We start from the raw sequence: 25,930 nt of genomic DNA, 5'->3' as shown, positions 1-25,930 counted from the left end.
TGGTAAGGTAGAAAAGGATTTCCACATGGCAGAATATCAGGCAGCTTCCACCTCCTCTGTAACACACAAGGTTGACTATCCTCACACAACTCCTCCTGGTGCCTTGTGTTATCCTTCTGCTTAGCACTAGGGGGAGCAAAGACAGATGATGGAACCATTGAGGAAGGACATTTCCACCATGTCAAGTCATTGTAGACAACAAGAAATAGTCAGACTCTTCTTACTCCTCCTGAGAAGGCCTCGAACCAGTCAACAAGAGCCGGACTATCCTGTGAAACCACACAACCCCTGGCAGACAGTGACAACTTTGGACGGCTGATACTACCACCACACACCTGGATGCTGATACTTTCTGTACTGGTGCTGCCACCAACATTCTTACCGGCAGAGGACATGGCCGGCATCTTCTGTCCTTCACCCCGTTCTACAATACCTTGACTTGGAGCTTGTTTTTATCTTTTTGGGTGATTTGTCACATAATAGTCAACTTTCATTTTCAACACTAGAAATGCAAAAAAGGTTAAACCTTTTTTTTTTCTTACTAAACACAGAAAATACACATAACTTAGTCTTAGATGGCTATTGTGTTTAATCTCAACTTTTACATGCATAGTGATGTTACACCCAAGTAGTAATATTGGCCGACATTTATTGTAGGTTTAAGTGAAGCATTTTTTCTACACCTTTTTTTGTGTGCTGGTAATGTGTAGGAGCACCACATTTATTAAATGGTCACACAGCATTTAATACTTTTTGTGCAGGTACACATTTTCTAAAATTTCACTCTTCACATACACCAAAAAGCTAAGCTAAGTCTAAGCTGGTGTAGTTTTAGAGACTTTTCGGGAGTCATGCTTGTTGCCGAAATCAGTGGATTACAGCTCAAAAATAAGCAGAAATGTGTAGACCAAAAGGCGCAAAATATAGACAGGGTAAACACAATGATAAATGCCGGCCATTGTGTTTGCATAAACCCAGAAACTACATGTAACTTGGCCTAAAATGCATATTCTAAGATTACTAACCCTCACTCTCAGCTTTCTCGCTCCAATATAGCAGCTACAATGCAGTACATAGGGCTATATCAGCCTCTTAAAAGGGTACTCCGGTGCTTACAAATCTTATCCCCCTATGCAAAGGATAGGGGATAAGATGCCTGATTGCGGGAGTCCCGCAGCTGGGGACGCCCGGGATCATGCACACGGCACCCCGTTTGTAATCAGTGCCCGAAGCGTGTTCGCTCCGGGTCTGATTACGGTTGACCGCAGGGCCGGCGGCGTGTGACGTCACACCTCTGCCCCTCAATGCAAGCCTACGGGAGGGGGCGTGAAAGCTGTGGGAGTCCCGCGATCAGGCATCTTATCCCCTATGCTTTGGATAGGGGATAAGATGTGTAAGCACCGGAGTACCCCTTTAAACTCACTGCTGTGCTGTGTCCTCATTGGCCTGGGATCTGTATGGCATATAATGCTAACCAATGATTAGATAAGCTGGGGTCATGTGATCCTGCCGATAGCTGCAAGGTAAGCTGGGCTATCCTGACGTCATTTTGGTGTGCCCAAAGCTTCCTCCTTTCATTCAGATGCTGAAATACCAAGTGTTGCTTCCTCATCCCTTCTGCTATTATATCTGTTGCCCAAGTGTTGCCGGGCTCGGCTCACTCATCTCTAATAGGAACCTATAGGACTCTATCAGAGGTGGAAAGAATAGACCTTGTTGAGGACTTTTAAAGGGGTACTCCCCCCCTAGACCTCTTATCTCCTATCCAAAAGGATAGAGGATAATATGTCTGATCATGGGGTCCTACCACTGGGACCCCTGCAATCTCTGTGCAGCACCAAATGTTCGTTTAGAAAGCTGGGTGTGGGCGGTGGGGTCGTGACGTCACTACCACGCCCATCGTGATGTCACACCATGCCCCCTCAATGCAAGTCTATGGGAGGGGGCGTGGTGGCAGCCACACTCCCTCCCATAGACTTGCATTGAGGATGCGTGGAATGACATCATGATGGGCGTGGTAGTGACATCACAACCCCGCCGCTCAGCTCCGCTCCAAGCATTCGGAACAAAAAATTTTCAACGCTGGGGCAGCAGAGAACCCCTTTAAGGCTCTCATCTCTTCCTTCCATTTGTTTTAAGACGAATAGACAAAGACCAAACGACTCCATCTTAGGTGGTGGATGGACTAGCAGCTGTAGACAATGTGATACTCCATCAGATCTGGGAGTATCACATTGTCTACAGCTGATAAGATGTCTCTCGTCAGGAGCCTCTTAGGTGCTGAATCAGAATGAGATGAAGCTGTAGTAATAGTAAAAGGCCTAAAAAAACAAAAGTTTACCCAAGTAATATAGTAGAGGATACGTATAGCTGCAGGAATAATGACCACAAGGTGCAAAGCAATGACAAGGTGAGGTCTCCCATGGAGGGACAGGCCCAGCTGATAGCTGCTTAGCTTCAGAGACCTGACAAAGTAGGAGGGGCAGTAAACCTTTAACTTTCCAGAGCTACAGAAACAGTGTCAAAACGCATAAAACAATCCTAAAATATCACCCAAAGATGGAAAGTGAGACAACAGAGGAAACGTTTGACCAGTGCTAATACCAAGTGTGTAAGGTTGGCCCTATCAGTCAACAGGGAGGAGAAGTCCCCAATATTGTGTTGCTGATAAGGATGTAGGAGGAACACCGATTGACTAGGTTTTCCAGCTGGTGTAAGGAGTCCTTCTTAGCAAAACAAGTGCTTTATAAAATGTGTTACAGATCACATGGGTAGTGACCATTTAAAAACCTGTCATGACTTAAAGGTGTACTCCAACATTAGGTAAAAATAAAAATGCTGCGGAAGCATAATGTGCTTACCTGTCTGCCCCAGTTGTAAAACTTGTTTTGAAGTCTTAATCCTGTAAGTATCTCAGCACTTCAATTCCCTCAGCTCTCCATTACAGTCCTCCCCCACCTATTCCCCTCACAGCATTCCTGTCAGTTCCCTATCTAGAGCAGCTGCAGAACATCTCTCAGTACACTGCAGACTAATGCAGTCAGTGTGGTTGCAGCACCTGCTGTAGGCATTCCCTGTCTGCTCCTCTGCCTGTGACATGTCTCAAGGTCTAAATATGTATCTGACAGGGAGATGGTAATGTAAGCTGGAGGAGCTGGTCAGAGGTGATGACATCACTCAGGGGGCAGGGCTAGAGCTGAAACAAGATCCCGCCACCCCTTCTGAGACAGCAGAGGGAGGAATTGGGACAACACCACACTTACAATGAGAGGACTACACAACTTCCTGTCAGGAGAAAGTGAGGAGCTGGACAGGAATGCTGTCATCACTTTCATGCGGCCTAAATTACGAGTCATTGGGGGTATTCCACATCGATGTAACAGCAGAATAGTGAGTGCTGCTCTGGAGGTGACCCCGGTTCAGTAGTGAATCCAGGCCTTTATGAGCAGTGACAAGGAGTCTGCATTTATTATATATATATTTTTTTCTGTTACTTCTTTTATGCGCTATGATTAGAATATAACAGAGATAAGTGAGCGTCCACCACTTGGCCTCGTCACCCACCCCAACCAAAAGTGTCCTGGAGAAAGTCTCTTTGTGGGCGTCCAGGCCCTCAGTCCATGTTGGCAGTGTCCAGCTCGTCCAGGAAGCGGCGACATTTCCCCATCAGGACCTTGATGGCCTCTCTGAGCAGCGTGTCTGGGGCCAGAATTCCTGTCGACTCTATAGAAACTAAAAAAAGACAATGTTACCCTGGAATACCAGATTGTTCACCAGTTTAAAGGGGTATTCTGTATGATCGCTGGGGACCCCCACGATCTCTGTGTAGCCCCCTGAATTCAGGCTTGGTCACGCCCCCTAGTGATATCATGCCACCCCCCCTCCATTTATGGCTATGGGAGGGGGTGTAAGCCCCCTCCCATAGACATGTATGGACGGGGCGTGGCCAAGGCATCACGTTCCTGTCTCGAAGGCAGCGCCCAGCACAGAGATCGCAGGGCCCCTCAGCCTGACACTTACAGATGAAGTGGTCTCGCACTCGTCCCATCTTAACCAGGGTCTTTAGATCATCATGACGAAAAATCTCTCTGCTGCACGTGTCCAGCCGCACGTTCTCCACCCGCGCCACCTTCTTACCTGGTGAAGAGAAGGAGGATGAGGATGTAGGATTGGGGGTGGTGAACGGTTACATGGCTGCAGGTGGCAACACTCACCGTTCACGTTGTCTAAAGCGATGACCCCGGGGGAGAAGCACCTCTGCAGTCTTTCCGCCAGTTCCCCCTCTATGGGGCGCAGCAGCGTGATCTCCGGAAGGAGGCGGTAACTGGCTGTGGCAACCGGAGAGAACTTGGCGTGATCCTTCCCTGCAGAGACAAAGCAGCCACCGCTGTTAACAGGGGGTAAAGATGGTGGCTGCGGGGGTCAGAGCTCCACATGGGGTGCTGCTCCCCATCTCTGAGGTGACTCACCAATGCCTTTGACACAATGCATGACCACGTGGATCTCCTGGCCAGGGCGCAGCTGAGCGATCAGGATGTCGGGGTGCACAGATCGCGGAGCTTCGCTCTCTGGGAACAGGTCGGCCTGGTTTCCTTGTGGAAGCCACTTCATGTGACTAGTATACACTGCATGGAGGGAGAAGATGTTAGATGCAGCAGAGCCGAGCTGGCGGAGGCTGCACCAGCTCTCAGCACAAACCTTTGTGATCTAAGTAAAGCTCGTTAGGGTCGGAGGAATCCTTAGAGGCGCGGGGGTTCCGGGAGCAGCGGACGTTCAGCTCAAACTGCAGGGTGTCGATCTCTGTGCCCTCCGCGTCACCTATCAAGAAGAAGGGGGCAACATCAATGCCTCCTAGTACTGGACAGGGGCCTAAGACTATGCTGAGGAGGAGATCCCCAAGATTATCCTGAAGAGAAGCCTTTCAAGGGCTCCCAAATATTACACTGAGGAGATGCGGCCCCACCGGGCCCCAAAGCAGAAGCCTATACAGGGTACTATTACACTGAGGAGATGCGGCCCCACTGGGCCCCAAAGCAGAAGCCTATACAGGGTACTATTAGGTGGACAGGGGCCCAAGACTATGCTGAGGAGATGCTGAGACCCCCAAGATTATCCTGAAGAGAAGCCTTTAAGAGCTCCCAAATATTAGGGCAGGAGCCTCTAAAGACTATACAGAGGAGGAAGCAGATGATAACCGGGGGAGGGGGGCTAGGGGGTCGGCAGTGGATACCTGAGTTGCGAAATTCAAAGAGTCGGGGGTCAGCGCGGATGGGGAGGAGGCCCAGGCGGTGGGCGAGGATCTCATCCTGGATGATGGACGTGTTCTTGTACACATAGACCTTCTCCACAGCCATAGTTGGAACCTGAAGAGGAGGAGGGGCTTAGCCAATCACATGACCAGAGGTGACTACCCCCTCCGTGCAGCCTCTACATACCTCTGCCAGCAGGATGCGTCTGAACGCATTGGCCAAAGCAGCATCAATCCCGACCATGTCAAACTCTAGGACATCGTCCTCGAACCTCATGATCTCCATCCGGAAATTCTGCCCAACAACAAAGTCTAACGCCATTACCCAGAGCAGAGAATAGACAATCATGTGACCCCCCCCCCCCCCCAAATCATGTGACTTATTGCACATACCACGTATACCCCCCCAACAATCATGTGACTTATTTCACATACCACATATCCCTCCCCCAATCATGTGACCCCCCCCAACAATCATGTGACACTCCCCCAACAATCATGTGACTTATTACACATACCACGTATCCCACCCCCCCAATCATGTGACTTATTACACATACCATGTATTCCCAATAATCATGTGACACCCCCCAACAAAAATCATGTGACTTATTACACATACCACATATCCCCCGCAACAATCATGTGACCCCCCCACAATCATGTGACTTATTACACATACCACGTATCCCCCCCAACAATGTGACCCCCCCCAACAATCATGTGACTTATTACACATACCACGTATCCCATCCCCCCCAATCATGTGACTTATTACACATACCATGTATTCCCAATAATCATGTGACACCCCCCAACAAAAATCATGTGACTTATTACACATACCACATATCCCCCGCAACAATCATGTGACCCCCCCCCCACAATCATGTGACTTATTACACATACCACGCATCTCCCCCCCAAAAAATCATGTGACTTATTACACATACAATCAGAGGAGGGGGGTGGGCAGGAGTCCATGTCACATCCTGACGCTCCCGTGGCCCCGGTTATATCTGTTGCAGATCCCGCTCTCCTCCATGCAGTCTGGTGACTTACAGGACCTTCCTGCTCAATCACCGGCCTGACACCACATCACTGCGGCCACTTAGGACAGTGTTTCCCAACCAGGGTGCCTCCAGCTGTGTCCATGAGTCATCACCTATGTCATGGACACACTTCCTTGATTGACAGCTGTGAGGCTCCTCCCACTGTCGGTGAGGGGAGATGTGAGCAGACAGCATACTGAGGGGGGGGGCGGAGACCTGCACAGAGAGGCCACGCCCCCTCCCTTTCAGAGGAATTCAGACTAGTGAGCTAAACTAAAAGTGTAATAAAAATAAATAAATAAAGGTGCTAGACACACAAGGGTTACATGCACATGGTCAGGATTAGGTACGGAGTGATATCTTAAAAAATATGTTTTTTGTTGGATCTGACGGGTACGATTTAAGGTTCACCCAAAGTTATGAGTGAGCCACGAGTCCACGTCTAAACATTCTATGAGAATGGTCAGAGATCCTGGGCTATCCCCCCAGTGCAGATCAAAGAAGATCAGCCTGACCCCCCGACACTTCATCACAGTCCAAGTCTGAGGCTACTATCACATCTCTCCAAAAATCCCTCCATGATAAACTGTAATAGGCCTCCCCCCCAACAAAGCAGATAACAGGCCTCCTCCGCGCCCCCCCGCCCCATATATAAGCCTCCTCTATCCCCTCCCCCCAAGAGGCCTCCTCTCCCCCATAAAAGGCCCCCCCCAAAGCAAATAACAGGCCTCCTCCGCGTCCCCCGTCCCATATAAAAGGCCTCCTCCCCCATATAACAGGCCTCCTTTATCCCCCCAACAGGCCTCTTCTCCCCCATAAAAGGCCTCCCCCCCATAACAGGCCCCCCACCCCAAAGCAAATAACAGGCCTCCTCCGTGCCCCCCGCCCCATATAAAAGGCCTCCTCCCCCATATAACAGGCCTCCTCTATCCCCCCCCGCTCCCCCCAACAGGCCTCCTCTCCCAACTGGCCTCCTCTCCCCCATAAAAGGCCCCCCCCCCCATAACAGGCCCCCCCCCAAAGCAGATGACAGGCCTCCTCCGCCCCCCTTTATCATAACATGCCCCCCCCCCCCCCATAAACAAGGAAACACAACTCTAAAGTGCCTTCCCCACTATAGATTCACCACTTGCTAAATCCCCATCACTGTGCTGCTGTTGGGGGTCGAGGAGGAGAAGATTTACTGTGTAATGTTTCCCTCAGTCCCAACAGCAGCACAAGATCCCGAGCGTTACTTTATAATAAACACAAGGGGGAGGGGCTATATTTTCTTATAGGGGAGGGGCTTAACATTCCCTTATGGGGGAAGGGCAAAAGATCCTCTTATAGGGAGGAGGGCTAGACAGTCACATAATTGTAGATACTAATACTCCTTAGCAAGTGATTGGTCAGTAATAAGTCACATGATTGTTGGGGGGGAGGGGATACTTTGTATACATAATAAGTCACACGAATGTTGGGGGATACATAAATCATTAGTGAGCAATGTGGATATCCCCAAAAGACGTCACAACCAGCAGAAAAAGTAATTGCCCCCAAGAGGCCCCGCCCCTTCTACTCACCTGCTCAAACCTGCCCTGATCCCAGCTGTCATCATATCCAGGGTAATTCCCAGGAAAGTCTGTGCTGTGCACCTGTAGGGGAGACAGGACGAGGAGGAGACTGTAGCGGAGCGTGGACAGGACGAGGACAAGGAGGAGACTGTAGCGGAGCGTGGACAGGACGAGGAGGAGACTGTAGCGGAGCGTGGACAGGACGAGGACAAGGAGGAGACTGTAGCGGAGCGTGGACAGGACGAGGACAAGGAGGAGACTGTAGCGGAGCGTGGACAGGACGAGGACAAGGAGGAGACTGTAGCGGAGCGTGGACAGGACGAGGACAAGGAGGAGACTGTAGCGGAGCGTGGACAGGACGAGGACAAGGAGGAGACTGTAGCGGAGCGTGGACAGGACGAGGAGGAGACTGTAGCGGAGCGTGGACAGGATGAGGAGGAGACTGTAGCGGAGCGTGGACAGGACGTGGACAAGGAGGAGACTGTAGCGGAGTGTGGACAGGACGAGGAGGAGACTGTAGCGGAGCATGGACAGGACGAGGACAAGGAGGAGACTGTAGCGGAGCGTGGACAGGACGAGGACAAGGAGGAGACTGTAGCGGAGCGTGGACAGGACGAGGACAAGGAGGAGACTGTAGCGGAGCGTGGACAGGACGAGGACGAGGAGGAGACTGTAGCGGAGCGTGGACAGGACGAGGACAAGGAGGAGACTGTAGCGGAGCGTGGACAGGACGAGGACAAGGAGGAGACTGTAGCGGAGCGTGGACAGGACGAGGAGGAGACTGTAGCGGAGCGTGGACAGGGCGAGGACGAGGAGGAGACTGTAGCAGAGCGTGGACAGGACGAGGACAAGGAGGAGACTGTAGCGGAGCGTGGACAAGGAGGAGACTGTAGCGGAGCGTGGACAGGGCGAGGAGGAGACTGTAGCGGAGCGTGGACAGGACGAGGAGGAGACTGTAGCGGAGCGTGGACAGGACGAGGACAAGGAGGAGACTGTAGCGGAGCGTGGACAGGACGAGGACAAGGAGGAGACTGTAGCGGAGCGTGGACAGGACGAGGACAAGGAGGATACTGTAGTGGAGCGTGGACAGGACGAGGACAAGGAGGAGACTGTAGCGCAGCGTGGACAGGACGAGGACAAGGAGGAGACTGTAGCGCAGCATGGACTGGAGGAGGACAGGAGCCAAGCTGATACCAGGGAACATTACCTGAAAAGTGGTGTAAGGAGCTGCTTTGCACATATATATATATTCATGGCTGTAAATGTTGTCCCCCCTGAAATGTCTCTATATAATGGAGTATTCCTCACAGGAAAGGATTGCAGTAACACAGGTTTATTCCCTTTGTGTATATATATATATATAGATCTCCTCTCCTCTGTATATATATATATATATATAGATCTCCTCTCCTCTGTATATATATATATATATATATATATATATATATAGATCTCCTCTCCTCTGTGTATATATATATATATATATATATAGAGATCTCCTCTCCTCTGTATATATATATATATATATATATATATATATATATAGATCTCCTCTCCTCTGTATATATATATAGATCTCCTCTCCTCTGTATATATATATATAGATCTCCTCTCCTCTGTATATATATATATATATAGATCTCCTCTCCTCTGTATATATATATATAGATCTCCTCTCCTCTGTATATATATATATAGATCTCCTCTCCTCTGTATATATATATATATATATAGATCTCCTCTCCTCTGTATATATATATATATATATATATATATATATATATATAGATCTCCTCTCCTCTGTATATATATATATATATATATAGATCTCCTCTCCTCTGTATATATATATATATATATATATAGATCTCCTCTCCTCTGTATATATATATATATATATATATATATATATATATAGATCTCCTCTCCTCTGTATATATATATATAGATCTCCTCTCCTCTGTATATATATATATAGATCTCCTCTCCTCTGTATATATATATATATATATATATAGATCTCCTCTCCTCTGTATATATATATATATATATATAGATCTCCTCTCCTCTGTATATATATATATATATATATATATATATATATATATATATATATAGATCTCATCTATCTATCTATCTATCTATAGTCCCTTTGTGTGTATTGGAACTAAACCAAAAAAGGGGGGGGGGGGGAAAGCAAATTGGACATAATGTCCCCAAACTCCAAAAATTGGCCGGACACAATTATTGGCCCCTTATCTTAAAGGAGTACTCCGGTGCACACTTTTTTTCCCATTTTATCCCGTCCGGGCTGCAAAAGAAAATAAAACGCACTCTCTCTTACCTGCCAACGAGCCCCCGGAGCTCTGGTACAGTCCGGTACAGGTGTTGGGTCCCCGGGCTGTATTCTTCTTACTTCCCGGCACGTCACATGGAGCTTCAGCCTATCACCGGCCGCAGTGATGTCCCGCCTCTGCTGGTGATAGGCTGAAGCTCCGTGTGACGTGCCGGACTAACAGGAAGTAAGAAGAATACAGCCCGGGGACCGAACTCCTGTACCGGACTGTACCGGAGCTCCGCGGGCTCGTTGGCAGGTAAGAGAAAGTGCGTTTTATTTTATTTTGCAGCCCGGACGGGATAACATGAAAAAAAGTGTGCACCGGAGTACTCCTTTAATATTTGGTTGCACACCCTTTTGGAAAAAAATAAGTGAAATCAGTGTCTTCCTATAACCATCAATAAGCTTCTTAAACCTCTCAGCCGGAATGTTGAACCACTCTTCCTATAAGCATCAATAAGCTTCTTACACCTCTCAGCCGGAATGTTGGACCACTCTTCCTATAACCATCAATAAGCTTCTTACACCTCTCAGCCGGAATGTTGGACCACTCTTCCTATAATCATTAATAAGCTTCTTAAACCTCTCAGCCGGAATGTTGAACCACTCTTCCTATAACCATCAATAAGCTTCTTACACCTCTCAGCCGGAATGTTGGACCACTCTTCCTATAACCATCAATAAGCTTCTTACACCTCTCAGCCGGAATGTTGGACCACTCTTCCTATAAGCATCAATAAGCTTCTTACACCTCTCAGCCGGAATGTTGGACCACTCTTCCTATAAGCATCAATAAGCTTCTTACACCTCTCAGCCGGAATGTTGGACCACTCTTCCTATAACCATCAATAAGCTTCTTACACGTCTCAGCCGGAATGTTGAACCACTCTTCCTATAATCATTAATAAGCTTCTTACACCTCTCAGCCGGAATGTTGGACCACTCTTCCTTTACACACACGCACTATTATATATATATTAGGGATCGACCGATTATCGGTATGGCCGATATTATCGGCCGATAATCACGATTTTGGGCATTATCGGCAATTACCTTGCCGATAAGTCGATAATGCCCCGCCCCCGGACCGCGAACGCGCCCCCCCGCGTCGCACCCCCACCGTAGTGGTGGGCGGTATACCGGTATGGATTTTTGCCCATACCGCTATACCGGTCGGGCCCCTCCCCCACCCTCCGAGTCAAGATAAAAATAAATAAACTTACCCGTAATGGGGGTGGTCCGGGCCATCCATCCATCCTTCCTGTAGTGTCCGGCGGCATTCTGGGTGGAGGGTGCACCGGTCCGGGCTGTCCTTCTCCGGGGGTCATCTTCTCCACTCCGGGCAGGCTCCGGCCTAGTAACGCTGCATAGACGCCGCTACGCTGTGACGTCATGCAGCGTTACTAGGCCGGAGCCTGCCCGGAGTGGAGAAGATGACCCCCGGAGAAGGACAGCCCGGACCGGTGCACCCTCCACCCGGAACGCCCCCGGACACTACAGGAAAGATGGATGGCCCGGACCACCCTGACAGGTAGGGGGAGAGGCGCGGGTGGTGGCGGCGGCGGCCTATGGCACCGCAAAAGCCACTGCAGTGCATTGATGTAAAGCGCCGTTTTAAATCAATGCTCTGCAGCGGTGTCGCGGGGGGATAAATAGCCGATAACTTATGCCGGAATATCCGTATAAGTTATCGGCCCCTCTTGAATAGATATATATATATATACACATATACACACAGCACCCCCTCCTGTATTATATATATATATATATAGCGCCCCCCTCCTGTATAGTATGTGTATATATGTGTAGCGCCCCCCTCCTGTATAGTATGTGTATATATGTGTAGCGCCCCCTTCTGTATAGTATATATATATAGCGCCCCCTCCTGTATAGTATATATAAATATATAGCGCCCCCTCCTGTATAGTCATATATATATATATATATATATATATATATATATATATATATATATATATATATATATAGCACCCCTTCCTTATACTGTACAGGAGGGGGTGCTATATATATATGTATATACTGTACAGGAGGGGGTGCTATATATAGCGCCCCCTCCTGTATAGTATATATATATATATATATATATATATATATATATATATATATATATATATATATATATATATATATATAGCGCCCCCTCCTGTATAGTATATATATATATATATATAGCGCCCCCTCCTGTATAGTATATATATATATATAGCGCCCCCTCCTGTATAGTATATATATATATATATATAGCGCCCCCTCCTGTATAGTATATATATATATATATATATATATATATATATATATATATATATATATAGCACCCCCTCCTGTATAGTCTCTCTCTCTCTCTCTCTCTATCTATATATATATATATATATCTATATATATATATATATATATATATATATATATATAGCGCCCCCTCCTGTATAGTATATATATATATATATAGCACCCCCTCCTGTATAGTATATATATATATAGCGCCCCCTCCTGTATAGTATATATATATATATATATATATATATATATATATATATATAGCACCCCCTCCTGTATAGTATATATATATATAGCACCCCCTCCTGTATAGTATATATATATATATATATATATAGCACCCCCTCCTGTATAGTATATACCGTATATACTCGAGTATAAGCCGAGTTTTTCAGCACGATTTTTCGTGCTGAAAACACCCCCCTCGGCTTATACTCGAGTGAACTCCCCCACCCGCAGTGGTCTTCAACATGCGGACCTCCAGAGGTTTCAAAACTACAACTCCCAGCAAGCCAGGGCAGCCATCGGCTGTCCGGGCTTGCTGGGAGTTGTAGTTTTGAAACCTCCGGAGGTCCGCAGGTTGAAGACCACTGCGGCCTTCAACATCATCCAGCCCCCTCTCACCCCCTTTAGTTCTGAGCACTCACCTCCGCTCGGCGCTGGTCCGGTGCTGCAGGACTGTCCGGTGAGGAGGTGGTCCGGTGAGGAGGTGGTCCGGGCTGCTATCTTCACCGGGGAGGCCTCTTCTAAGCGCTTCGGGCCCGGCCTCAGAATAGTCACGTTGCCTTGACAACGACGCAGATGCGTCGTTGTCTAGGCAACGGCTCTATTCCGGGCCGGAAGCGCGGAGAAGAGGCGCCCCCGGTGAAGATAGCAGCCCGGACCACCTCCTCACCGGACCACCTCCTCACCGGACAGTCCTGCAGCACCGGACCAGCGCCGAGCGGAGGTGAGTACTCAGAACTAAAGGGGGTGAGAGGGGGCTGGATGATGTTGAAGGCCGCAGTGGTCTTCAACCTGCGGACCTCCGGAGGTTTCAAAACTACAACTCCCAGCAAGCCCGGACAGCCGATGGCTGCCCGGGCTTGCTGGGAGTTGTAGTTTTGAAACCTCTGGAGGTCCGCAGGTTGAAGACCACTGAGGGCGAATGATGAGAAGAGGATGATGAAGGGGGGGGGGTGTGGGGATGATGAAGGGGGGTGGGGATGATGAAGGGGGGGGGGTGTGGGATGATAAGGGGATGATGAAGGGGGGATGTGTGGGATGATTACAAGGGGATGATGAAGGGGGTATGTGTGGGATGATAAGGGGATGTGTGGGATGATGACAAGGGGATGATGAAGGGGGGATGTGTGGGATGATGACAAGGGGATGTGTGGGATGATGACAAGGGGATGATGAAGGGGGGATGTGTGGGATAAGGGGATGTGTGGGATGATGACAAGGGGATGATGAAGGGGGGATGTGTGGGATGATGACAAGGGGATGATGAAGGGGGGGATGTGTGGGATGATGACAAGGGGATGATGAAGGGGGGATGTGTGGGATGATAAGGGGATGATGAAGGGGGGATGTGTGGGATGATGACAAGGGGATGTGTGGGATGATGACAAGGGGATGATGAAGGGGGGATGTGTGGGATAAGGGGATGTGTGGGATGATGACAAGGGGATGATGAAGGGGGGATGTGTGGGATGATGACAAGGGGATGATGAAGGGGGGATGTGTGGGATGATAAGGGGATGATGAAGGGGGGATGTGTGGGATGATGACAAGGGGATGATGAAGGGGGGATGTGTGGGATGATAAGGGGATGTGTGGGATGATAAGGGGATGATGAAGGGGGGATGTGTGGGATGATGACAAGGGGATGATGAGGATGTTAATGACGGGTCTGGATGATGACAGGGGGGGATGAGGTATTTCCCACCCTAGGCTTATACTCGAGTCAATAACTTTTCCTGGGATTTTGGGTTGAAATTAGGGGTCTCGGCTTATACTCGGGTCGGCTTATACGGTATATATATATATATATATATATATATATATATATATATATATATATATATATATATATATATATAGCGCCCCCTCCTGTATAGTATATATATATAGCGCCCCCTCCTGTATAGTATATATATATATATATATAGCACCCCCTCCTGTATAGTATATATATATATATATATATATATATATATAGCGCCCCCTCCTGTATAGTATATATATATATATATATATATATATATATATATATATATATATATATATATATAGCACCCCCTCCTGTATAGTATATATATATATATATATATATATATATCGCCCCCTCCTGTATATATATATATATAGCGCCCCCTCCTGTATAGTATATATATATTATATATATATAGCGCCCCCTCCTGTATAGTATATATATATATATATAGCACCCCCTCCTGTATAGTCTCTCTCTCATATATATATATATATATATATATATATATATATATATATATATAGCGCCCCCTCCTGTATAGTATATATATATATATATATATAGCACCCCCTCCTGTATAGTATATATATATACAGCGCCCCCTCCTGTATAGTATATATATATATATATATATATATATATATATATATATATATATATATATAGCACCCCCTCCTGTATAGTATATATATATATATATATATATATATATATATATATATATATATATATATATATATATATATAGCACCCCCTCCTGTATAGTATATATATATATATATATATATATATATATATATATATATATATAGCACCCCCTCCTGTATAGTATATATATATATATATATATATATATAGCGCCCCCTCCTGTATAGTATATATATATATATATATATATATATATAGCACCCCCTCCTGTATAGTCTCTCTCTCTCTCTCTCTATCTATATATATCTATATCTATATCTATATCTATATATATAGCGCCCCCTCCTGTATAGTATATATATATATATAGCACCCCCTCCTGTATAGTATATATATATATATAGCGCCCCCTCCTGTATAGTATATATATATATATAGCGCCCCCTCCTGTATAGTATATATATATATAGCGCCCCCTCCTGTATAGTATATATATATATATATATATATATATAGCACCCCCTCCTGTATAGTATATATATATATAGCGCCCCCTCCTGTATATATATATATAGCGCCCCCTCCTGTATAGTATATATATATATTATATATATATATAGCGCCCCCTCCTGTATAGTATATATATATATATATATATATATATATATATATATATATATATATATATATATATATAGCGCCCCCTCCTGTATAGTATATATATATATATATATATATATATAGCACCCCCTCCTGTATAGTCTCTCTCTCATATATATATATATATATATATATATATATATATATATATATATATATATGAGAGAGAGACTATACAGGAGGGGGTGCTATATATATATATACTATACAGGAGGGGGCGCTATATATATATATATATATATATATATATATATATATATATATATATACTATACAGGAGGGGGCGCTATATATATAATATATATATACTATACAGGAGGGGGCGCTATATATATATATACTATACAGGAGGGGGTGCTATATATATATATACTATACAGGAGGGGGTGCTATATATATATATATACTATACAGGAGGGGGCGCTATATATATATATATATATATATATATATATATATATATATATATATATATAGCGCCCCCTCCTGTATAGTATATATATATATATAGCACCCCCTCCTGTATATATATATATATATATATAGCGCCCCCTCCTGTATAGTATATATATATATATATATATATATCACCCCCTCCTGTATAGTATATATATATATATATATATATATATAGCACCCCCTCCTGTATAGTATATATATATATATAGCACCCCCTCCTGTATAGTATATATATATATATATATATATATATATATATATATATATATATATAGCGCCCCCTCCTGTATAGTATATATATATAGCGCCCCCTCCTGTATAGTATATATATATATATATATAGCGCCCCCTCCTGTATAGTATATATATATATATATATATATATATATAGCGCCCCCTCCTGTATATATATATATATAGCGCCCCCTCCTGTATAGTATATATATATATTATATATATATATATAGCGCCCCCTCCTGTATAGTATATATATATATATATATATATATATATATATATATATATATATATATAGCGCCCCCTCCTGTATATATATATATATATATAGCGCCCCCTCCTGTATAGTATATATATATATATATATATATAGCGCCCCCTCCTGTATAGTATATATATATATATATGTATATATATAGCGCCCCCTCCTGTATAGTATATATATATATATAGCGCCCCCTCCTGTATATATATATATATAGCGCCCCCTCCTGTATGATATATATATATATATATAGCGCCCCCTCCTGTATAATATATATATATATATATATATATATATATATATATATATATATATATATATAGCACCCCCTCCTGTATAGTATATATATATATAGCGCCCCCTCCTGTATAGTATATATATATATATATATATATATATATATATATATATATATATATATATATAGCACCCCCTCCTGTATAGTATATATATATATATATATATATATATATATATATATATATATATATAGCACCCCCTCCTGTATAGTATATATATATATAGCACCCCCTCCTGTATAGTATATATATATATATATATATATATATATATATATATATATATATATATATATATATATATATAGCGCCCCCTCCTGTATAGTATATATATATAGCGCCCCCTCCTGTATAGTATATATATATATATATATATATATATATATATATATAGCACCCCCTCCTGTATAGTATATATATATATATATATATAGCGCCCCCTTCTGTATAGTATATATATATATATATATATATATATATATAGCACCCCCTTCTGTATAGTATATATATATATATAGCGCCCCCTCCTGTATAGTGTATGTATATATATATATATATATATATATATATATATATATATATATATATATATATATAGCACCCCCTTCTGTATAGTATATATATATATATAGCGCCCCCTCCTGTATAGTATATATATATATATATATATATATAGCGCCCCCTCCTGTATAGTATATATATATATATATATATATATATATATATATATATATATATATATATAGCGCCCCCTTCTGTATAGTATATATATATATATATATATAGCGCCCCCTCCTGTATAGTATATATATATATATATATATATATAGCACCCCCTCCTGTATAGTATATATATATATATATATATATATATATATATATAGCACCCCCTCCTGTATAGTATATATATATATATATAGCGCCCCCTCCTGTATAGTATATATATATATATATATATAGCGCCCCCTCCTGTATAATATATATATATATATATATATATAGCGCCCCCTCCTGTATAATATATATATATATATATATATATATAGCACCCCCTCCTGTATAGTATATATATATATAGCGCCCCCTCCTGTATAGTATATATATATATATATATATATATATATATATATATATATATATATATATAGCACCCCCTCCTGTATAGTATATATATATATATATATATATATATATATATATATATATATATAGCGCCCCCTCCTGTATAGTATATATATATATATATAGCGCCCCCTCCTGTATAGTATATATATATATATATATATATATATATATATATATATATATAGCGCCCCCTCCTGTATAGTATATATATATATACATAGCGCCCCCTCCGGCAGACACTCACGTTGCGGGTCCCGTACTCCCCCAGGATCACGCGGCTCCTCATCTCCTGCACGGTGTCCTCCATGTGTGAGGTTCCCAGCTCGGCGCATGCGCTGTGTGAAGCGTATTTCCGGATGTGGTTGCTATGACTACAGTCCCGCGTTCATATATTTTACTTTCAAGGTTCCTGTGACGTAGAGGCGAAGTTCCCGCGAGATCTTGGAGGCCCCGCCCATCCACGTCTTCAGAGCTTGTTTACTTCCGGGTGTCAGGAAAGAAGAGGAGCCCGGGGAGCTGGAGCCCTAGACATAGGGGCAGTATATATACAGGGGGGGCAGTATATACAGGGGGCAGTATATACAGGGGGCAGTATATACAGGAGGGGGCAGTATATATACAGGGGCAGTATCCAGTGTACTCTGTAGGGGGCAGTATATACAGGAGGGGGCAGTATATACAGGAGGGGGCAGTATATATACAGGGGCAGTATCCAGTGTACTCTGTAGGGGGCAGTATATATACAGGGGCAGTTTCCAGTGTACTTTGTAGGGGGCAGTATATATACAGGGGGCAGTATATACAGGGGCAGTTTCCAGTGTACTTTGTAGGGGGCAGTATATACAGGGGCAGTTTCCAGTGTACTTTGTAGGGGGCAGTATATACAGGGGGCCGTATCCAGTGTAGGGGGCAGTATATACAGGGGCAGTTTCCAGTGTACTTGGTAGGGGGCAGTATATAGAGGGGGCCGTATCCAGTGTAGGGGGCAGTATATACAGGGGGCAGTTTCCAGTGTACTTGGTAGGGGGCAGTATATAGAGGGGGCCGTATCCAGTGTAGGGGGCAGTATATACAGGGGGCAGTTTCCAGTGTACTTTGCAGGGGGCAGTAGGAGAGGATGGCGGGGAGTAGGACGCTGACCTCGGCTGATTGGGGCGGCTTTGAGGACAACATGCAGGTAATGACTGTTTTTTGACCTCTGGGTCATGTGACATGCGCCCTCTGACATCTTGGTTTTGCAGGGCGGGGCTGGAGCTGCTGTGATTGACATGGAGAACATGGACGACACATCAGGGTCCAGTTTCGAGGATATGGGAGAGATTCATCAGAGGATGAAGGAGGACGAGGTGGAGGTGGAAGGAGAAGCAGACGGTGTCCCGGAGGAGGGCGAGGAGGATGGAGCATTCCTGGGCATGAAGGGCCTGAAGGGACAGCTGGGTCGGCAGGTGGCGGATGAGGTGAGGGGGGGTCTTGTGCCCTTATTTTGCCGCCATCTTGTTTCTGTGCCTTATGGTTTGTCTCTCCCTCAGATGTGGCAGGCAGGGAAGAGACAGGCGTCCAAGGCGTTCAACCTCTACGCCAACATAGACATCCTGCGGCCATACTTCGATGTGGAGCCTGTGCAGGTCCGGAACCGGTGAGTCCCCTACACCATCCAACAACCCATACTCTAGGGGCTGAGGCTATGCTCTTGTCCCGTCATATCTCAGGCTATGCTCTTGTCCCGTCATATCTCAGGCTATGCTCTTGTCCCGTCATATCTCAGGCTATGCTCTTGTCCCGTCATATCTTAGGCTATGCTCTTGTCCCGTCATATCTCAGGCTATGCTCTTGTCCCGTCATATCTCAGGCTATGCTCTTGTCCCGTCATATCTCAGGCTATGCTCTTGTCCCGTCATATCTCAGGCTATGCTCTTGTCCCGTCATATCTCAGGCTATGCTCTTGTCCCGTCATATCTCAGGCTATGCTCTTGTCCCGTCATATCTCGGGCTATGCTCTTGTCCCGTCATATCTCGGGCTATGCTCTTGTGTCTCTCGTCATATCTCAGGCTATGCTCTTGTGTCTCCCGTCATATCTCAGGCTATGCTTTCGTCCCGTCATATCTCAGGCTATGCTTTCGTCCCGTCATATCTCAGGCTATGCTCTCGTCCCGTCATATCTCAGGCTATGCTCTCGTCCCGTCATATCTCAGGCTATGCTCTCGTCCCGTCATATCTCAGGCTATGCTCTCGTCCCGTCATATCTCAGGCTATGCTCTCGTCCCGTCATATCTCAGGCTATGCTCTCGTCCCGTCATATCTCAGGCTATGCTCTTGTCCCGTCATATCTCAGGCTATGCTCTCGTCCTGTCATATCTCAGGCTATGCTCTTGTGTCTCCCGTCATATCTCAGGCTATGCTCTCGTCCCGTCATATCTCAGGCTATGCTCTTGTGTCTCCCGTCATATCTCAGGCTATGCTCTTGTCCCGTCATATCTCAGGCTATGCTCTTGTCCCGTCATATCTCAGGCTATGCTCTTGTCCCGTCATATCTCAGGCTATGCTCTTGTCCCGTCATATCTCAGGCTATGCTCTTGTCCCGTCATATCTCAGGCTATGCTCTTGTCCCGTCATATCTCAGGCTATGCTCTTGTCCCGTCATATCTCAGGCTATGCTCTTGTCCCGTCATATCTCGGGCTATGCTCTTGTGTCTCTCGTCATATCTCGGGCTATGCTCTTGTGTCTCCCGTCATATCTCAGGCTATGCTTTCGTCCCGTCATATCTCAGGCTATGCTCTTGTCCCGTCATATCTCAGGCTATGCTCTTGTCCCGTCATATCTCAGGCTATGCTCTTGTCCCGTCATATCTCAGGCTATGCTCTTGTCCCGTCATATCTCAGGCTATGCTCTTGTCCCGTCATATCTCAGGCTATGCTCTTGTCCCGTCATATCTCAGGCTATGCTCTTGTCCCGTCATATCTCAGGCTATGCTCTTGTCCCGTCATATCTCAGGCTATGCTCTTGTCCCGTCATATCTCAGGCTATGCTCTTGTCCCGTCATATCTCAGGCTATGCTCTTGTCCCGTCATATCTCAGGCTATGCTCTTGTCCCGTCATATCTCAGGCTATGCTCTTGTCCCGTCATATCTCGGGCTATGCTCTTGTGTCTCTCGTCATATCTCGGGCTATGCTCTTGTGTCTCCCGTCATATCTCAGGCTATGCTTTCGTCCCGTCATATCTCAGGCTATGCTCTCGTCCCGTCATATCTCAGGCTATGCTCTCGTCCCGTCATATCTCGGGCTATGCTCTTGTCCCGTCATATCTCGGGCTATGCTCTTGTCCCGTCATATCTCTGGCTATGCTCTTGTCCCGTCATATCTCAGGCTATGCTCTTGTCCCGTCATATCTCAGGCTATGCTCTTGTCCCGTCATATCTCGGGCTATGCTCTTGTCCCGTCATATCTCAGGCTATGCTCTTGTGTCTCCCGTCATATCTCAGGCTATGCTCTTGTCCCGTCATATCTCAGGCTATGCTCTTGTCCCGTCATATCTCGGGCTATGCTCTTGTCCCGTCATATCTCGGGCTATGCTCTTGTCCCGTCATATCTCAGGCTATGCTCTTGTGTCTCCCGTCATATCTCAGGCTATGCTCTCGTCCCGTCATATCTCAGGCTATGCTCTTGTGTCTCCCGTCATATCTCAGGCTATGCTCTTGTCCCGTCATATCTCAGGCTATGCTCTTGTCCCGTCATATCTCAGGCTATGCTCTTGTCCCGTCATATCTCAGGCTATGCTCTCGTCCCGTCATATCTCAGGCTATGCTCTTGTCCCGTCATATCTCAGGCTATGCTCTTGTCCCGTCATATCTCAGGCTATGCTCTTGTCCCGTCATATCTCAGGCTATGCTCTTGATCCTTCCTCACAGGCTCCTGGAGTCCATGATCCCAGTCAGAATGATAAACTTCCCCCAGGTAAGTGGATGGCGCGGTTGTCGCACCAGATCTGGTTTCGCAGCTGCCATCTTGATTTTCCACTTCTCTTCCGGTTTGTGCAGAAGGTCGCGGGGGAGCTGTACGGACCCCTCATGCTGGTGTTCACCATGGTGGCCATTCTCCTGCATGGAATGAAGTCATCAGGAACAGTTATTGTAAGAGGGGGTGCATGGGGAGGAGCCTCATGGAGGGGGAGTTGTAGACAATTGTGGGTGGTGCCTGTATGATATGTGGGAGGAGAGTGATAGGGTGCATGGGGAGGAGCCTCATGGAGGGGGAGTTGTAGACAATTGTGGGTGGTGGCTGTATGATATGTGGGAGGAGAGTGATAGGGTGCATGGGGAGGAGCCTCATGGAAGGGGAGTTGTAGACAATTGTGGGTGGTGCCTGTATGATATGTGGGAGGAGAGTGATAGGGTGCATGGGGAGGAGCCTCATGGAGGGGGAGTTGTAGACAATTGTGGGTGGTGCCTGTATGATATGTGGGAGGAGAGTGATAGGGTGCATGGGGAGGAGCTTGTAGGTGGAGTGGGAGGAGCCTCATGGAGGGGGAGTTGTAGACAATTGTGGGTGGTGCCTGTATGATATTTTGGAGGAGAGTGACAGGGAACATGGGAGGAGCCTGTTGGGACCTGGGAGTTGTGAGAGGCAGCAGCAGATGTGTAACTGATTGTGTTCCTTCTCTCACAGGTAGAGGGCACCCTCATGGGCACTGCCATTGGCACCTGCTTTGGGTATTGGTTGGGGATCTCGTCACTCATTTACTTTATTGCTTATCTGTGTAACGCCCAGATCACTATGCTGCAGACCCTGTCCCTGTTGGTGAGTACCCGGCCCACTGTATGTGATATGGAGTTTGGGGGGGGGGGGGGGGGTTATTGAAAACATGTACATGATGTAGGGGTACATCCGGTTGGTGGGGTATATATGTATGTGATGTAGGGGTACATCGGGATGGGGCAGTGGGGTGGGGTACGGGATGGGGCAGCGGGGTGTGGTACGGGATGGGGCAGCGGGGTGTGGTACGGGATGGGGCAGCGGGGTGTGGTACGGGATGGGGCAGCGGGGTGTGGTACGGGATGGGGCAGCGGGGTGTGGTACGGGATGGGGCAGCGGGGTGTGGTACGGGATGGGGCAGCGGGGTGAGGTACGGGATGGGGCAGCGGGGTGAGGGATGGGGTGCGGTACGGGATGGGGGAGTGGGGTGAGGTACAGGATGGGGTGAGGTACGTGATGGGGAAGCGGGGTGAGGTACGTGATGGGGAAGCGGGGTGAGGTACGTGATGGGGAAGCGGGGTGAGGTACGTGATGGGGCAGCGGGGGTGAGGTACGTGATGGGACAGCGGGGGTGAGGTACGTGATGGGGCAGCGGGGGTGAGGTACGTGATGGGACAGCAGGGGGTCTATAACCTGGCGGTGTCTTCTCTTTCAGGGGTACGGTCTCTTCGGACATTGTGTCGTCCTCCTCATCACCTATAACATCCATTTCCACTCTCTGTTCTACATCTTCTGGTTGTGTATTGGGGGCCTGTCCACACTGCGCATGGTGAGACCCCTAAAGTGACTGTAGCCCCTCCCACCCCTTATACCGCCCCTCATTACTCTGTGTTGTGCCGTAGGTGGCGGTTCTGCTGTCGAGGACGGTGGGTAAGACCCAGAGACTGGTCCTGTGTGGATCCATCGCCGCGCTGCACATGCTCTTCCTGCTCTACCTGCATTTTGCCTATCACAAGGTCGTAGAAGGTAACGATCATACTTTACTGCTATCCTACTGAGCAGGGGTGTGGCCTGTGCCCTCCGTCAGTGTGGGGGCGGGGCCTGTGCCCTCCGTCAGTGTGGGGGCGGGGCCTGTGCCCTCCGTCAGTGTGGGGGCGGGGCCTGTGCCCTCCGTCAGTGTGTGGGCGGGGCCTGTGCCCTACGTCAGTGTGGGGGCGGGGCCTGTGCCCTCCGTCAGTGTGGGGGCGGGGCCTGTTCCCTCATCATTGTGGGTGTCACCTGTGCCCTCCGTCAGTGTGGGGGCGGGGCCTGTGCCCTCCGTCAGTGTGGGGGCGGGGCCTGTGCCCTCCGTCAGTGTGTGGGCGGGGCCTGTGCCCTACGTCAGTGTGGAGGCGGGGCCTGTGCCCTCCGTCAGTGTGGGGGCGGGGCCTGTTCCCTCATCATTGTGGGTGTCACCTGAGCCCTCCGTCAGTGTGGGGGTGGGGCCTGTGCCCTCCGTCAGTGTGGGGGCGGGGCCTGTGCCCTCCGTCAGTGTGGGGGCGGGGCCTGTGCCCTCCGTCAGTGTGGGGGCGGGGCCTGTGCCCTCCGTCAGTGTGGGGGCGGGGCCTGTGCCCTCGTCAGTGTGGGGGCGGGGCCTGTGCCCTCGTCAGTGTGGGGGCGGGGCCTGTGCCCTCCGTCAGTGTGGGGGCGGGGCCTGTGCCCTCCGTCAGTGTGGGGGCGGGGCCTGTGCCCTCCGTCAGTGTGGGGGCGGGGCCTGTGCCCCTCCTCAGTGTGGGGGCGGGGCCTGTGCCCTCATCAGTGTGGGGGCGGGGCCTGTGCCCTCGTCAGTGTGGGGGCGGGGCCTGTGCCCTCCGTCAGTGTGGGGGCGGGGCCTGTGCCCTGCCTTGATTGGAGTAGTATTGTTCGTGTACTCTCCCCAGCACACACTCACTGTCTCTCCTTTGCAGGTATCCTGGACACGTTGGATGGACAGAACGTGGCTCCGCCTTTTCAGAGAGTGGCTCGTGACCTGTCAGTGGGCACCAATTCTGTCGCCAACACCACGGTGCACATCCTGAGCGTCCAGTCCCGCTGAGTGCTGCGTGGCTCCGGTGCTGGAGGAGGAGACTATCCTTATGGCACTATCCGCCTGTTCACACCCGGTCTTACTGTCTACAAGGGTTAATGGAAGCTGTGCCCATCCCCCCAATTGATTTTCTATAGTCACCATGACACCTGGGAACACCCCCGTTTTATCTGACCCCGCCCACGCGGTGCTTCTGCTGGATCGGACTCTTGTGCACTGTAGACAGGTGGGGTAGTGCTTATCTCTATTCTCTGTCCTGCCCTCCATGTTGCCCCCTACCTGCTCACGTCTGATAATAATTAGTAATAAAGGGGGAGGTGCAGGGCAGGCGGTGCCCCCTGGGGGAGGGGTCGTGGGGTCTTATTGTATGTGGAGTCTTTGGTCTTGAGTAAATAAAATAATAAGTCATGTGTGCAGCTCCGGTTATTTACCAGATGGGGCAGTGGGTGCAGTTATGTATGAGGACACAGGGGGCGCCACTACCATCTCTCCAGGACAGACAATTGGTGGCCATGCCTCCTGTCAATCAAAACAACTCAACCTGATTGGTAGAGGAGCGATGTAAGAAGACTGTCCCCAGTGCTATCCTCTATACACACCGCAGTGTGATCTGTCCCCAGTGCTATCCTCTATACACCCCGCAGTGTGATCTGTCCCCAGTGCTATCCTCTATACACCCCGCAGTGTGATCTATCCTCAGTGCTATCCTCTATACACCCCGCCCTGTGATCTGTCCTCAGTGCTATCCTCTATACACCCCACAGTGTGATCTATCCTCTATACACCCCGCAGTGTGATCTGTCCCCAGTGCTATCCTCTATACACCCCGCAGTGTGATCTATCCTCAGTGCTATCCTCTATACACCCCGCAGTGTGATCTATCCTCAGTGCTATCCTCTATACACCCCGCCGTGTGATCTGTCCTCAGTGCTATCCTCTATACACCCCACAGTGTGATCTATCCTCAGTGCTATCCTCTATACACCCCGCAGTGTGATCTGTCCTCAGTGCTATCTT

General features: G+C 47.2%; 2 protein-coding genes across 3 annotated transcripts; one reads left to right on the top strand and one right to left on the bottom strand.

Annotated features, from left to right (window-relative positions):
• Positions 1–2,252: 2,252 nt before the first annotated feature.
• POLR1C (RNA polymerase I and III subunit C) lies at positions 2,253–18,541 on the bottom strand. The gene is made up of 9 exons (XM_056554617.1): positions 18,402–18,541; positions 7,863–7,934; positions 5,436–5,543; positions 5,231–5,363; positions 4,699–4,818; positions 4,470–4,625; positions 4,215–4,364; positions 4,021–4,137; positions 2,253–3,732 (listed from the first exon to the last, which is right to left on the bottom strand). The coding sequence occupies exons 1-9, from the start codon at positions 18,462–18,464 to the stop codon at positions 3,614–3,616; spliced, it is 1,038 nt and encodes a 345-aa protein (XP_056410592.1). The 5' UTR covers positions 18,465–18,541; the 3' UTR covers positions 2,253–3,613.
• A 445-nt stretch (positions 18,542–18,986) lies between these two features.
• Positions 18,987–25,323, top strand: YIPF3 (Yip1 domain family member 3). 2 transcript variants are annotated; one of them, XM_056554614.1, is made up of 10 exons: positions 18,987–19,037; positions 19,268–19,334; positions 19,399–19,614; positions 19,687–19,793; positions 22,065–22,110; positions 22,194–22,286; positions 22,822–22,953; positions 23,564–23,677; positions 23,751–23,874; positions 24,795–25,323. In XM_056554614.1, the coding sequence occupies exons 2-10, from the start codon at positions 19,275–19,277 to the stop codon at positions 24,920–24,922; spliced, it is 1,020 nt and encodes a 339-aa protein (XP_056410589.1). In that variant the 5' UTR covers positions 18,987–19,037; positions 19,268–19,274; the 3' UTR covers positions 24,923–25,323. The 2 variants fall into 2 exon arrangements, with proteins under 2 accessions (XP_056410589.1, XP_056410588.1); XM_056554613.1 differs by lacking the exon at positions 18,987–19,037 and having other exon boundaries at positions 19,181–19,334.
• Positions 25,324–25,930: the final 607 nt, after the last annotated feature.

Source organism: Hyla sarda, unplaced genomic scaffold (genome assembly GCF_029499605.1).
Source record: "Hyla sarda isolate aHylSar1 unplaced genomic scaffold, aHylSar1.hap1 scaffold_81, whole genome shotgun sequence".
NCBI classification, from domain to species: domain Eukaryota; kingdom Metazoa; phylum Chordata; class Amphibia; order Anura; family Hylidae; genus Hyla; species Hyla sarda.
Note: the sequence above shows the minus strand (reverse complement) of the source record. Positions and strands in the feature narration are given on the sequence as shown.

Coding starts and splice junctions, on each gene's coding strand:
- POLR1C (XM_056554617.1), bottom strand. CDS start 18,464: ATGGAGGACACCGTGCAGGAGATGAGGAGCCGCGTGATCCTGGGGGAG. Junction 4,365..4,469: donor GCATTGTGTCAAAGGCATTG/GTGAGTCACCTC, acceptor TTGTCTCTGCAG/GGAAGGATCACGCCAAGTTC. Junction 4,138..4,214: donor CGCTTTAGACAACGTGAACG/GTGAGTGTTGCC, acceptor TCTCTTCACCAG/GTAAGAAGGTGGCGCGGGTG.
- YIPF3 (XM_056554614.1), top strand. CDS start 19,275: ATGGCGGGGAGTAGGACGCTGACCTCGGCTGATTGGGGCGGCTTTGAG. Junction 19,794..22,064: donor CCTGTGCAGGTCCGGAACCG/GTGAGTCCCCTA, acceptor CCTTCCTCACAG/GCTCCTGGAGTCCATGATCC. Junction 22,287..22,821: donor AGTCATCAGGAACAGTTATT/GTAAGAGGGGGT, acceptor CTTCTCTCACAG/GTAGAGGGCACCCTCATGGG.